Source organism: Alnus glutinosa, chromosome 7, assembly GCF_958979055.1.
Source record: "Alnus glutinosa chromosome 7, dhAlnGlut1.1, whole genome shotgun sequence".
Classification (NCBI taxonomy): Eukaryota; Viridiplantae; Streptophyta; class Magnoliopsida; order Fagales; family Betulaceae; genus Alnus; species Alnus glutinosa.
In genome coordinates, this window is record NC_084892.1 from 10276776 (window position 1) to 10290886 (window position 14111).

Here is a 14111-nt window from a genome sequence, read left to right on the forward strand (position 1 = left end):
TTTTGCTTGCAATGTTTTCAATCACTTAGTGCAAAAAAAATTGAAAAAAAAAAAAAACAGATTACAAAGCAAAAACATAATATTACAAATATTACACATAACTGCTAATTACGAATAGAAATTCAATCCCATAAATGAACAAATTACTGACAAAGCAAAGAACATAATATTACAAGATGAAGAAAACCCAAATATTAAATGTTCCAAAGCATCAAGCATCTCCCAATCGGATTGAATCTTCACTTCACTAATCCTCATCAAGCAAAAAATTGATGTTCTTCAAATTGATTTCTACAAAGATTGGAACCGATAATTAGAAATTTAGAATATTTAAATAGCAAAATAAATTAAGAAGTGAATAATAGAAAGCTAAAGGACTAAAAGCTTACCTGACTCGAGCTTATAACTTTCAGGATCTTCAACCATCTCTGTGTCATAACCATTGATGGGTTTTGATCTCAACCAGTTTTGTGTACACACCAATGCTTCAACCGTTATTGGGGCCAATAAACTTCGAAAAGGATCCAACACACACCCTCCAGTGCTAAATGCCGACTCTGAAGCAACTGTAGTAATGGGAATGGCCAACACAATACGTGCTATGTGGGATAGTACTAGGAATTTGGTTGAATTCACCTTCCACCAATTTAAAATATCGAAGTTCTCATTCGGTTTTTCAATCTCCTCCATCAAATACCGATCTAACTCCGATTTATATTGAACATCACTATTAGGAGTCATGAGGTTTTTGTACCTATTCATCAATGTATAGGTACGTTTCCCAGTTTCTCCCGAGGAACCTTGAGGAAGTGCACCACTATGTTCACCTTGAGAGTTTTCTCCAGTGTTGAAGTGATCAAACAATTTCTTAAAGTAGTTCTTCAATTTTAATATCATATCATTGCCTTGCTCAGCACCAAAAATATCATTGAACCAACATTCCAATGATCCCAACTTGGTCCGTGGATCGAGAATAATAGCAACAAACAACAACACATTAACCTTATCAAGATCCCCCCAATACTTTTTATACTTCAACATCATTTTCTCCGCCATAGAACTCAATATATAATCATCACTGTCACAATATTCTTGTAAATGCAGTTGAATGGCAGAAACTTCTTCAATGTACATATTACATGTCACATACAAAGACCCCGAAAGTCGCATTGTGGCTTCATAAAAAATTTCAAGGAACTTGAGAAAAACCCTAATACGAGCCCAATCATCACAATTAGGAGGTCCTAAACCGTTTTTGCTATCCAACAACGTAGCACAATAATATCCATCCAACTCTTCCATAAGTTCAAAAGCACTTTGACATTTTTCTGCACCTTCCAACATCTTAAATGTAGAGTTCCATCTAGTTGGAACATCCAAACACAATAACCCCTTGAAATTAATGTTTTCTCTTTCCAAACAAATCTTAAAACTCTCAAATCTTGCAGGAGAAGACTTCACATATTTAACCGCACTTCTAACCCTCATAATGGATTCATCAACCTCTTTCAACCCCTCAGTCACAATAAGATTTAAGATGTGTGCACAACACCTCACATGCATAAACCGATTTTCTAATACGGCACTAGGCTTATGAGCACTTCTCTTCCTCAAGTACTCCAAAGCAGCATCATTGGAAGAAGCATTATCAACCGTGATAGTGAAAATGCTACCAATGCCCCATTCATGCATACACGACTCAATCTTTCCCCCAATGGTCTCACCTTTGTGATTAGGAATTAAACAAAAGTTTAAAATTCTTTTGTGTAAGTTCCATTCATTATCAATAAAATGACGAGTAATACACATGTAATTAAGGTTCTGTATTGAAGTCCAACAATCAGTGGTAAGACAAACCCGAACACCAGATGTCAAGAACATTCCCCTCAACTTTTCTTTCTCAGACATAAAGAACTTAAAACAATCCCTCATCATAATAAAACGGGAAGGAATTGAAAACCTAGGTTCAACTGTTTTCATAAAGTCCTTAAACCCTTCACCTTCCACAAATCTAAATGGCAACTCATCCACTATGATCATCCTAGAAAGTGCTGCCCTTATTTTTGAAGCATTAAACTTAGCAAGCACAAGGTTATCACTAGATCCTTCACCCATTGCCGCTTGTCCTTCCCTCTTAGCCTCAAAGCTCAACTTCGATTGTGTCTTATCAAACCTATCAGGAAATTTTTTACAACTTTTCCTGATATGTTGTAGCATAGATGAAGTACCATGGCTTCTAGGGTGACAATTAAACTCCCTCTTACAATAATTGCACTGTGATTTATGATCATCGGGGTCAGTCGACTCTAACTTGGTAAAATGTTCCAAAACCAATAATGTTTGCTCATTTTTTTTAGGTTTTGGTGGGAGAGCTGCACTAGGATTTTGAGGGCCCATAGTTGAAGAACTAGAACCCATATTGGTATCCAAAAGACTAGGCCTAGATGAAGCAGAACTAGAACCAATAGGTCCAATAGTAGCACTAGTTGAATCGTCCATGACTTGATTCTACAATTTAAGTGGAAAAAAAAAAAAACATAAAAATTAAATCTCTTATTAAATCATTGTGTCAAAAACAACTACAATCAATTTAAAAATCAGTTAAATTTTAGTTAAGAATCAATTAAGCATAAATTAAATCCAAAACTATAATTGTACCATCTAGAAACAGTTACTTTGTTGCTTATATATGATATGCTGGACAATCTCACAACCCCCCCAAACAATCCAAATCTGTGTCAAAGAGCAAAACGGTAGCCCCCTCAGCCACATGAATTAACATATGCATGGTGCATTTATCACTGTTTCAGTTAAGCCTAAATCATATTTTCTTTGGCAGCCTCCAGGATGCATGCTAAGGCATTTTAAGATGCAGAATGAAACATATACACCTAGTGTCCTTTGCCACATCAAACCATACACAAGCACAGATACACACACACCTAAATGGCTGGATAATCAACCTGTATTGCTGAAAAACTGAGATCATATCAATCACAGAGAAGCATTAGAATCCTAAAAAGTTTGAAGGTATTGTTTTTCCAAGTATGTAGTGGATATAAAAGACTTAATTAAAAAGTTTCCATCAGTTAAATCTCCAATTTTTATTCTCATACACCACAAACAGTTAAAAAAAAAATTCCAATTTTGATTAAAAAAATACTGATTGTTGTGTTAATCATGGTGCAGAATTTTGAAAAAGAATTACCAATGCCTAAAATCCAATATACCTCAATATAAACAACCAACCAATAAAAACAGAGCACCAGTAAGAAATTTTCATGTAATCCAATAGTGAAAACAGTCCAATCATTCAAATTTCCAAATGAAAAAAAAAAAAAGAACCACCGAAACCTCAGATATTGAATACTACTCCCTATTGACGACCAAAAAGACATAATCAGATCAGCAGCAAGGTACCCCCCAGGAAAAACAGCAGATCCTTGGAAGACTATTTTCATTATCATTAAATTTCCTAAGCTCTTTACATGTTTTTTGGCCTTCAGCATAAGAGAACACCAAGTTAGTTACAAGGGCTGCAATACACACAAGCGGCTATATATTCAACTAGAGCAGGACGCAAAATAAAACATCAAGATCTACCTATGTAGAACATCAAAACTTTCAGTAGCTACAAAATTAGGTCCATGAGGTTCAGACTTTAGATCAAATATTTAAACCTGAAAGAAACATTATACTTTAACAAAACACTAGACTACTCACTTAAAATCAATCAACAGAATATCTGGTTCGCGATCTGTAGTCAAATATCCCTCAAGAAACAACTCTTACACATTTTGGCAATGAACTGGGTTAAATTAAGGAAGAGGAACAAGCGAAGTCAAAGCAAAGGGAATAAAAATTACTTTCTCATTACCCAGAAACTAAAAATCATAATAAACAAAAATTAATTCACATCATTAAACAAAAAGATTGTTCTTGTTTACATGAACAAAAAGATGGAAGTTGTTAACTCAGCTTCTCTCTAACTCTCAGTCTCGATTTCCCCTTCCTCTGCTGTGGCCTGCGGCTGCGGGTGTGTCTGTGCCGGACCGTGCGTGCGGGGAGGTGAGGGTGGGTGACTGGGAGCCGGTGACAAGCGAGGCGACTGGCGGAGCCACGGAGTGATGTGGGCTTACTGGGTAGTGGGCAGTCTGGGGGGGCTGCGGCGCAAGTAAGGTCAAGGAGTTAGAGAAGAGAGGTTAGAAGTTAGGGACTTAGGGTTAGGTTAGTAAGAAACGTTTGTTTCTGCCGCTTTCTTCCTTCTTTTTTTTTCTTTTTTTTTTTTTTTTAAATATGCGGGGCGGGTGCGGGGCGGGGCGGGGACCCGAGAAAATTCAAGGGTCCCCCCCGCAACCCGCCCCGCACCGCGCGGGGGGGCCAAAAACAGCCCCAAAACCCGCACCATGGGTGCGGGTTTTGGGCTCTGCGGGGAGGGTTGGGGCGGTTTCTGCGGGGTGGGGCGGGTTTTGCGGGGATTTGCTCACTCCTAGATATAACAACTTTCCAACTCATTTTCCTTCTTTTTTAATTAATGACTTCATGTTTGGGTTGCAATGGGTCAAGTTCAGTTTTATTTTCCTTAATCCAACTCGATCAGGGTACACAAATTCAAAACTCACAACCCAAATCATGTCGTACGTGGTCCTTCGCAATTTGGATATGTTTGAAATTGCTTGTTAGAAGTTGAAACATTCACCAAAAATTAAAAATGGGTAATCAAACCCAATGTACGGGATTTGTGCTTCCCTCAACAGCCATGCCAGATCTGCGGCCTTCGACGACGGGAAAGCATCATAATTCACCCTCCAACTTCTACTCCAACACCTTGTGCTCCAGGAGGAGTTGGCATCGTGGCGTCATCCACATTGGCTGGGGAGATCGAGAGATCGATAGAGCCCCAATCGACACCGAAGAGGACCAAGGTAGGGCTGACGTGGAGGTGGATCACGACGCATTCATATCATGCAACTACTCCCCAAGGAAAGTAACAAGAGTCCTATAAGGAAATGCAACCTCCCAAAGAGGGAGAAAGAATATCCGTCAACCATTCCCAAAAAAACAATATTTCTTTGAAGTCTCCAAGAAGGGCAAAAATCATCCAAAAGGGGAATGCGGATTATCGAGAGGAACCCTGGCATGATTGAAGGCCAAAATCTAGGACCGATTGACGATAGGGTTGGCAATTTTGGGTTGCTTATTTGTCAGGTTTGAGTCGACCCAATTGACCCGCCAACCTATTTAGACCAACCCGCACCCGACGCAATTAGCTAAACGGTTTAGGTGGGTCAACCCGTTTAGCTAATCAGGTCATAACCGTGTCATAAACGGGTTTGTGGGTCATAAATGGGTTTATGGGTCGTAAGTGGATCGTAAACAGCTTAGCCCGTTTATAAACAGGTCAACTCGTTTATGACCCGAACCCGTTTAACATAAACCCAAATCCTATAATTTCGTATCATGTTCGTCTCAGATTCGCAAATCGTGTCAAAAATTAACAACCCTAATTGACAATAATTGCCTTATTCAAGCACACGACTAAAACGGCATCTAGCCTATATATAAGGTTAGCAGGAGGCTAGCTAGTTAGAGGTGCGCTAGCTCCCGTCGAATATCTCTCTCACAAACTCTTAAATTCATTAATTTTTCCTTATTTTGTGGTTGACTTTAGCATTGGACATGATACTTGCCGTCCCCTAAAGACATGCCACCCTGACCTTTTGCTGTCTTGGTATTGTAGGCCGAACTAGTGTAGTAATGTAGTAACAACGGTTATATCACCGAATATACTAGCTAGAGATAATTAATAATAGAAAATATGATCATAACGATGATAACTGAAAAATTAAATAACGTTAACTGTCATTATCTCATCCGGCCTCCGTAGTTCTCACAAAATAACGATTGAATTTAAAAGTAAGGCTGATATTGATTTTATTGGCTTTCTTGGTTGGATTGGAATCAATATCTGGGTCATCGCCCTTGTCCTTTTTCTTCTTTTCTTCTTCTTTTTTTTTTTTTTGGCTAATTGTAGTGGATGGAAATTGGAATTGAAGAGATCGAAGACAATGATCGATTGATGACTGAATGGGGCCTGTCGTTTTTGTTTTGGTTGGTAAATAGAATGGGATCCACCAGCGAGCAATCATCATAGGGGTTATGTGGCTAGAACAACCAAATTCAACTCCTGATCGATGTCCTCTTTTGGCCACATATACGTACACAAGCAAAATCTCAACCTCTTCTTTTTCAACCTTCAAGATACACTTGCAATTTTCATCCACAATTTTTGCCTCATCATTTTTCCCTCTCTTGCAAATAATTGGACCCGGAGATGACACTTATTTTAAAAGAGAAATGTTTGGTTTGGTTTTCTTGCATTTTTTTTTTGTCAATTTTTATATAAGAAAAGTATAAATTTATCATTGAATCTGTTAAATTTTATATATATATATATATATATGAATTGTAAAATATCAATGTAATAGTAATGAAAAGATGAGATACTGTGTTGAATTGATTTTAATAAATGAGAAGGAAAGCATTTTTCTATTCAAGCTTAGTAGCTTACACATCAAGAACCCATTTAAAAATGGTTTCTTTCACTTTCTTTCGGTCGAGGTTGAATTTTATGCTTGGGTTGTCTTGTCCCTGCCTTTGACGCTTGGACACAAAGGGCCAAAACCCAATTGTGAATTTGTGAGGACCCAGGCGAAAGTGGGGTCCATTTACGTGGAGATGGTGAAGCGGGTCCCACTTTTCGATATGTTTTATGGTTGTCGTGTTGGAATTTGCTGACGCGGAGTTAACCACATCCACCGCCCGCCACATCAGCACTTCCGTTTGCCTATGTTCGCACTTCGCACCTGTGGCTCGGAGAGTTATAATTTGCTCACTTGTTCTCTCGTCCTTTGGGCGGGTTGCTAAATCTGCCGAATAAACACACACGTGTGTATGTACCTGAGAAATGATACATATGCATTTTTTTTTTTTTTTATGTATTTTTATATAATTAAATTTTAAATTTATTATTGAATTTTGTAAGGCTCACATAAATTTAGTAGTAAAATTAAAAATAAAATGTATAAAAAGTGTAAAAAATATATTTTTATATAATAATAATAATAATAATAATGCATATCGTTTTCAATTTAATTTCAAAATTACCTTGCCTCATCTTTCTACCCCCTTCCCTCTCCCTTTTTTGCTTGTTTAATTAATGTTTTGTTTGTTTGAATGTAAAATATTTTTAAAAAAATATATTTTGTGATTTTCGCTGTTTGATACAATCAAAAATGATGGTTAACGAAAATTATTTTCAATTTGATCGAAAAAAGCTTCTTCTATTTTTGAAAACGATTTACGGATTTAAAAGTCGTAAATCGTTTTCTGAATTTAAACTCTCTATTCTTGCACGCATGTTGCACGCATGTTTGTGGAAATTCGCTATCGCGTAGCATTAAAGTTTGTTGGTAGCATAAATCTGCCACCAAGGGTCCTTGGATTTTGGGATCCGGTCACTGGAATCTGGCGATCCAGATCTTAGTGAATTGGCAGGAATCCAACATTACCGGCCGAATTCTAGCCAGTTTGTTGGAAGCTGGCAAGAGTTGTCAGAATCCAACAACCGTCGTCGAGTTCTGGCAAACTAGCCAGATTATGGCGAGTTCACTAGAATTGCTGGAATCTGACAGCCATCGCCAAATTTTGGCGACCTAGATTCCGACGAACTAACCAGAATCTGGCAAAAGTTGCCAGAATCTAGTGTTGGATTTCGGCCATTGGTTGGAATCTGGCCAATGTTACCAGAATTCCACACAGTAGCCCAGTTTCAGTGAAACTGGTTGGAATCCGGCCCAATATTGTTAAATTCCATCCACCATTGTCAAAATCTAGTTGCTGATCATTTTTTGTTATTAGTGATTTTTTTATACAAATTAAATACTGAAAAATATTTTTAAAGATTTTTAAAAATATTTTATAACAAAAAAATATTTTACATCAAAACAAACGGAATATAAAAAGAAAATTGATAGATTATAAATTATAGAAAGCATTGATAAGTCTAAATTAGAAGAATTATAGTGTTTGGCAACCGAGTGGAATAATTATTCCACTCGGATTTTTTCTAAAATCCGCCCACCCGCCCGAATACCCGAATTTCGTTTGAATTTTAAGCTGACATTTTGAGTAATGGCTGGGCCCCACGCGCATGACAAGCTGTCTCCCAAAAAGCGCGTGGGTCCCACATATAAATAATAAAATAATACAAATTTAAATAAAAAAAAATAAAAGAAATTAATTAAAAACACAACCGGCAGCCACCCCTTGGGGGTGGCCGCGCGGTCACCCCCGACCATGGGGGGTGGCCGCGTGGCCTCCCCTGGCCACCCCTGCATCATTTTTTATTTTTATTTTTTAAAAAAAAAAAATTATTTATTTATTTTTTAATTAAATAATCAATATATAATAAATTATTATTATTTAAATTATTATTTTACACAACTTTTCAAAATACCAATCATTATACACAACTTTTTAAACTTCCAATCATTTTTTACCATTAAAATATAATATTTTTCAATCTCAAAATTCAACATCCAAACACAATTTTTTACTTCGATATTTGTAAATAGAATTAGAATTCAATTCTAATTCTCAAAATTCAATACCCAAACGCACCATTAAGTAAGTACAAGAATTTCGCCGGGGCTGGTCTTCGCCTCCTCTACTGAGAGCGGCCTCGCACGTACGGCCACGTGTATTCTCTCCATTCTCACTCACATTCGAGTTTCTCTGAGTGTAGCGCAGGGTGGATGACAGAATGAGGGCACTTGCAAATGCCGCTTGGTTTTGTTTTCCCGCCTCGAGGACTGAGTTTCAGTGTGGCTCGTCAAATTACTGAAATAGCCTCGCCTTTTCGTTTGATAATTTCTCCTTTATGGCGCTGACACGTCACGCATTCAACATAAAATTGCTGATTATTAAAATTTTTAAAAATTACACAGTTATCTATGGGTTAAGCATAATTATTTTTTACTTCCCGTAGTTCAAAAAATTCATAGAAGATCCTTGAAATAAATAATAATTACGAATCACTCCTTTGACCAATTTTTCATCAACTAAGTTAACATATTCTGTTAGTCAGCCACGTCACACTCAATAAGAAGTTGACACGTGTCCATTACAATAAAATATATATATATAATAAGAATATTAGTAAATAAAATATAAATATTTGTTTTTTTTAAAAAAAAAATACAAAGGAGTGGTTGCCCCGACCAATGGGTGTGGCCAACGGTACTTTTTTTAATTTTTTTAAACTAATATTTTTTTATATTTTTTTTTTATTGTAATAGACATGTGTCGGTTTCTTATTAAGTATGACGTGGCCGACTAATGTAATCTGTTAATTTTTGGTTGAAAAATGTGTTCATAAATTGATTTGTAATTATTGTTTACTACAAGGATCTTTCATAAATTTTTTGAATCACAAGGAGTAAAAAATAATTATAACCAATTCCCAAAATCAACGGTACAATTACCCCAAACTTTTATCGCAATTTGAGTTGCGTGGCAGATGGACAAATAGGGTTTCGAAACCCTAATCCTTCTTTCCCCAAACAAAATTTAATTCGCCTGTTTTCAAAAAAAAAAAAATTCACTCGCCCCTTTCTACTTTCACACAGCCATCTTCAACCTTCAGACACCCATCAACAATCAACAATGGCCGACGAAGATTACAACGATTTGGACATGGGGTTATGTTCCTCTCTCTCTCTCTCTCTCTCTCTGTATATATATATGCGGAAAATTCGTATTGTTTTGAGTTTTCTCTATATTGTCTAAGCTGTTTCTATTCTTAAACATCAAACCCCATCTAAGAATCCTTCCAAGAACTTATTGAGAAACCTAATATGGTACTGAATAATTCCATCAAGAATTTTCTTATGTAGTCCTTTCAACCTCTGTGCCCTCTGCTTGAAAACGTGGATTCCGCTGTGACAAGCCTTTATTTGTATCATTAGTTCTGTTGTAAATAGTTGCAGTTTAGAGTGGGTTTGTCCCCCTGATCAAATTTAAATGTTTCTGCTACGACATTGATATTGAATTTATTCAAGAATAGGATATATATTTTCTCTGTATCTCCGCTAGTCTTCAGCTCGTTTGCAACTCCAATTGTTGAAACTCCTTCGCAAGACAGCAATTAGGGAATTACCTAGAGTCCTAGACTTGCCCAATTTCGATTTACCATACTTGGTATTGATCAGCATAATTATTTGAAATGGATACGGTGTCATGCATTAACATCCATAAAAGCTACTTTGAAAGATGTGATTAAGATCAAAACTCTGATTTAAAAGATTCAAAAGGTCCAATTCTAAAATCCAAGTATGATTTCGACAGCCTTTAGGCATGCGTCCTGTGCAAAACCATGTGAGAGAAAAATATGCCTTTCATTTTCTATTTTAATGGATAGAATATCTGCCTCTCTTTTTCTCTCTATCAATGCTTGAAAGAACCCAACTACAACCAATACATAGAATTGCCTGTAGCTATTATCAAATATGGTGAATGAAGAACAGAGATGAAAACAGAGGAAGAAGAGATGCAGAGGAGAAAGTTTCTCTCTTGTATTGAATGAATTAATAATCTGTACAATACTCTGTATTTATACAGAAGAAATGAACTACATTCTGTTTACATCATCAACTATAATAACTAATCATCTAACTGACTTGCCAGCTGGTATATAATTAATATACCAGTATGATATAACACTAAAAGCTATGATCATCCTCGCTAATAATAAGATAAAATGATGGGAAATCAATATAAACGTATTATGCTTAGGGAAAAATCAGATTCAAATATTAACGAAATGTTTGGCTGCAGGTATGAGGATGAACCACAGGAGCCTGAGATTGAAGTAAGGAGTCATTTTTGCTTCCTAGAAGAATCTGATGAACTGAATATTTATGGGTTTTTTTTTTTTTCTTTGAAACAGTTGATTAACATATTGCCTGAATGATGGGCAGGAAGGTGCTGAGGAAGATGTAGAGAACAATAACAATGAAGACATTGCTGGAGATCCCGTTGAAACTGATGAGAAAGAAGAGCATCAACCAGTAGAACGCTCTCGTAAGACCTCAAAATATATGACAAAGTATGAGCGTGCCAGAATCTTGGGTACCCGTGCTCTCCAGATCAGGTTTTATTCATAACCTATCAGTCTAATTTTTGCTGTCAAGTTGGGTTGATTCCATAACTTGATATCATTTTCCTTCTTGGTGAGCAGCATGAATGCGCCTGTGATGGTTGAGTTGGAGGGTGAAACTGACCCACTTGAGGTTAGATTATTTAACATCTATCTGATGGCACTTTCCTAAAAAAGCTTTGTTGGATGAAATTTTAAAAGCAGATCCTTTCATATCCTTCTTTCATCTTATATATGCATGCAACCAGACCTTTATCAGGCCGTATAACTCTTGCTGAACCCTTGGTTTGCTGAATTCAGACATTGAACCTCATCTCTTTTGCCTGTTAAGGCTTGCTATGCATAAAGTTGACATTGTTTCTTTTATTGGCTAACCGTTGGTTCTTTATCTCTTTTTTTTTTCTTATGGTCAAGAATAGGTCCAAGAAGTTCTCTTTTTGATTTGAAACAAAATAGCATATCTATATTAACTTTGCAGTTTGCTAAATTATCTGGCTGGTATTCAACTATTCTTATTCCTCGAGCCAATTAATGTCTTTCTTAAATAGGTCCAAGGAGCCCTCCTTCTGAATTGAAACAAAATAGTGGTATCCATATTGGACTTTGCATTTAGCTAAATCATCTAATGGTATTCCACCATTATTATTTGATAAACCAATGTCTGTCTAGAATAGGTCCACTTCTATTGGATGATGAAAGTGGAGTTTCCCATTGTATGGTGTGTGATGAACATAATAGGAGAAGTCTAATATGTTTGTAGATAATAAGAATGGTGAAATCTTTCATGGCATAATTCTTTTAGCTGATTTATTGTGTTTCTCTCTCTATGGTATTGAAAGCAGTTAGTGATATGTCATTTATCCAACCTTTTCAGATTGCAATGAAGGAGCTTCGGGAGCGGAAGATACCCTTCACCATTCGCCGCTACTTGCCTGATGGAAGGTAAGGTTCTCAATTCATAGTTCCTATTTTTTTTTATTTTTTTTTCCTGATTTAGTGGAAATTTGGTTTCTGGTTGAAGCTTACAGTTGTAAGTGAAGGAAAAATATTTGACAATTGTGGCGCGATGATTATCCGTGGGTGTTGCCTTACTTTTCGGCAGGGATCTAATACTTTTTCTTTTCTTTTCTTTTTTTCTTTTTTTTTATTGTTTCCATGAATTTTTTTTCCAGTTATGAAGACTGGGGAGTCGATGAACTGATTGTAGAAGACTCCTGGAAGAGGCAAGTGGGAGGTGATTGAGCTTACTTTTTAACTACTTGACTGTAATCTTTTAATGGTGCTCTAGTTAATATTGACTATGAGTTCTTCTTTTTGGGGTAGTATATAGATGCACTTTCTTCGTGTAATTAACCTAGAGAGAGAGAGAGAGAGAGAGAGAGAGAGAGATTTGGAATTATGTACCATATAACCCCTATGATGATTGAGGCTACGTTGTTCTGCTGGTGGATCCCATTCATTCTATCCACCAACCAAAAGAAAAAGACCCCAATCAATGATCAATCCTTGTCTTCAATTACATCCACTACAATTATCAAAAAAAGGATAAGGGCGATGACCCAAGAAAGTCAATAAAATTAATATCAGCCTCACTCTTAAATTCAATCATAACTGTGAGAGTTAACCGAGGAACGCTGTATACTATACTTTTATCTTATAATTATTTTATAATAAAAATACAGTAGTCCAAAATTCCAAATCAACTTTTAGAAATGTTAGCTGAGACGATTACGTTAATATTGTTGGATAATTGTGAGATATAAATGAAAGACATAAAATTTTTACAAATCGGTTTTGTAAAAGAAAATTTACAATTCACATATGAAAGTAATATGTGTCTTTTAAACATGCGAGAATTACATGTTTTTTTTTTTTTTTTTTTTTTAAAGGTTGTTTGTTTTAAAAATCATTATTTCTAAATATGTTTGAACGATTATTTGCTTTATTATTGAGATATATATATGTATATTTCGGGATATAAAATTAGTATTTGGTCAGATTGAAATGGTAGGTTCAAAATTGTTAAATTGATACTAATTTAAATTATGGATAAATAAGGCCAAAGAGGGGATAAAACAGTATACTTTAGCTACTAGCCTACGATGACTCACAGCAAAATAATCCGCAAGTTAATTCTCTACCAAAATGACAATTCTTGTAAAAGAAGAAAGTTACGACAGAGGCAACATCATTTGGCAAACACTAATATAATTATGTAATTCCTATTAAAGCATTTGTGATAAATAATATAATTGGGAAATACTAATATAATTTGGCTTGTGTATGTGTTTGTATGCTCATTGGAAAATATAAAAACATATCCCCTTTTTTATTTTTTAATAAAAATGATGTAGTTATGTTTTTATATAATTTTTATTTATTTATTTGAAGAAAAAAAATGACAAAAATATTAGATTTAAATTGAAATTAAAATTTAATCAAAAATTAAGGTTTAAAAGATAAAATCGAAAAAAGACAAAAGGTTGTCTAATATTTTTCTTTGAAAACTTAAGAAAGAAACAACATTATAAAATAAGTGACCACTCTGTAAAATGTTTAAGAAAAAAGAATCACATAGGTTCATTTGAGTATGCGATTTTCTTGTATTATATTTTAGGAAAAAGTATACATAATTCTCTCAAACTATCATTTTATTGTCGATGTCCACCAAATTATCAATTGTGTCAATCTCTCTCCTTAAACTACCGAAAAATATCAATGTCCCCCTAATGACAAAAATATCCTTCATAAAAATATTAATATTAAAAAAAACTAAAATAACAAAAATTTATACAAAATAAAAATAAAAACGGGTTTTTCTTCTTTTTTCTTTTTTTTTTTTTTAAAAAAAAAATCATTCTTTTAATTCACTTAAAAAAAAAAAACTTTTTTT

General features: G+C 35.3%; 1 protein-coding gene across 1 annotated transcript; it reads left to right on the forward strand.

Moving 5' to 3' along the window:
- Window positions 1-9614: 9614 nt before the first annotated feature.
- LOC133873857 (DNA-directed RNA polymerases II, IV and V subunit 6A-like) lies at window positions 9615-12721 on the forward strand. The gene is made up of 6 exons (XM_062311640.1): window positions 9615-9761; window positions 10897-10930; window positions 11040-11212; window positions 11300-11351; window positions 12093-12160; window positions 12391-12721. The coding sequence occupies exons 1-6, from the start codon at window positions 9727-9729 to the stop codon at window positions 12458-12460; spliced, it is 432 nt and encodes a 143-aa protein (XP_062167624.1). The 5' UTR covers window positions 9615-9726; the 3' UTR covers window positions 12461-12721.
- The last annotated feature ends 1390 nt before the right edge of the window (window positions 12722-14111 follow it).

Excerpts from the sequence above, each read along its gene's own strand:
- LOC133873857 (XM_062311640.1), top strand. The coding sequence starts at position 9,727 with ATGGCCGACGAAGATTACAACGATTTGGACATGGG. Across the intron at positions 10,931-11,039 it reads CACAGGAGCCTGAGATTGAA|GAAGGTGCTGAGGAAGATGT; the intron begins GTAAGGAGTCAT and ends AATGATGGGCAG. Across the intron at positions 11,213-11,299 it reads ACCCGTGCTCTCCAGATCAG|CATGAATGCGCCTGTGATGG; the intron begins GTTTTATTCATA and ends CTTGGTGAGCAG.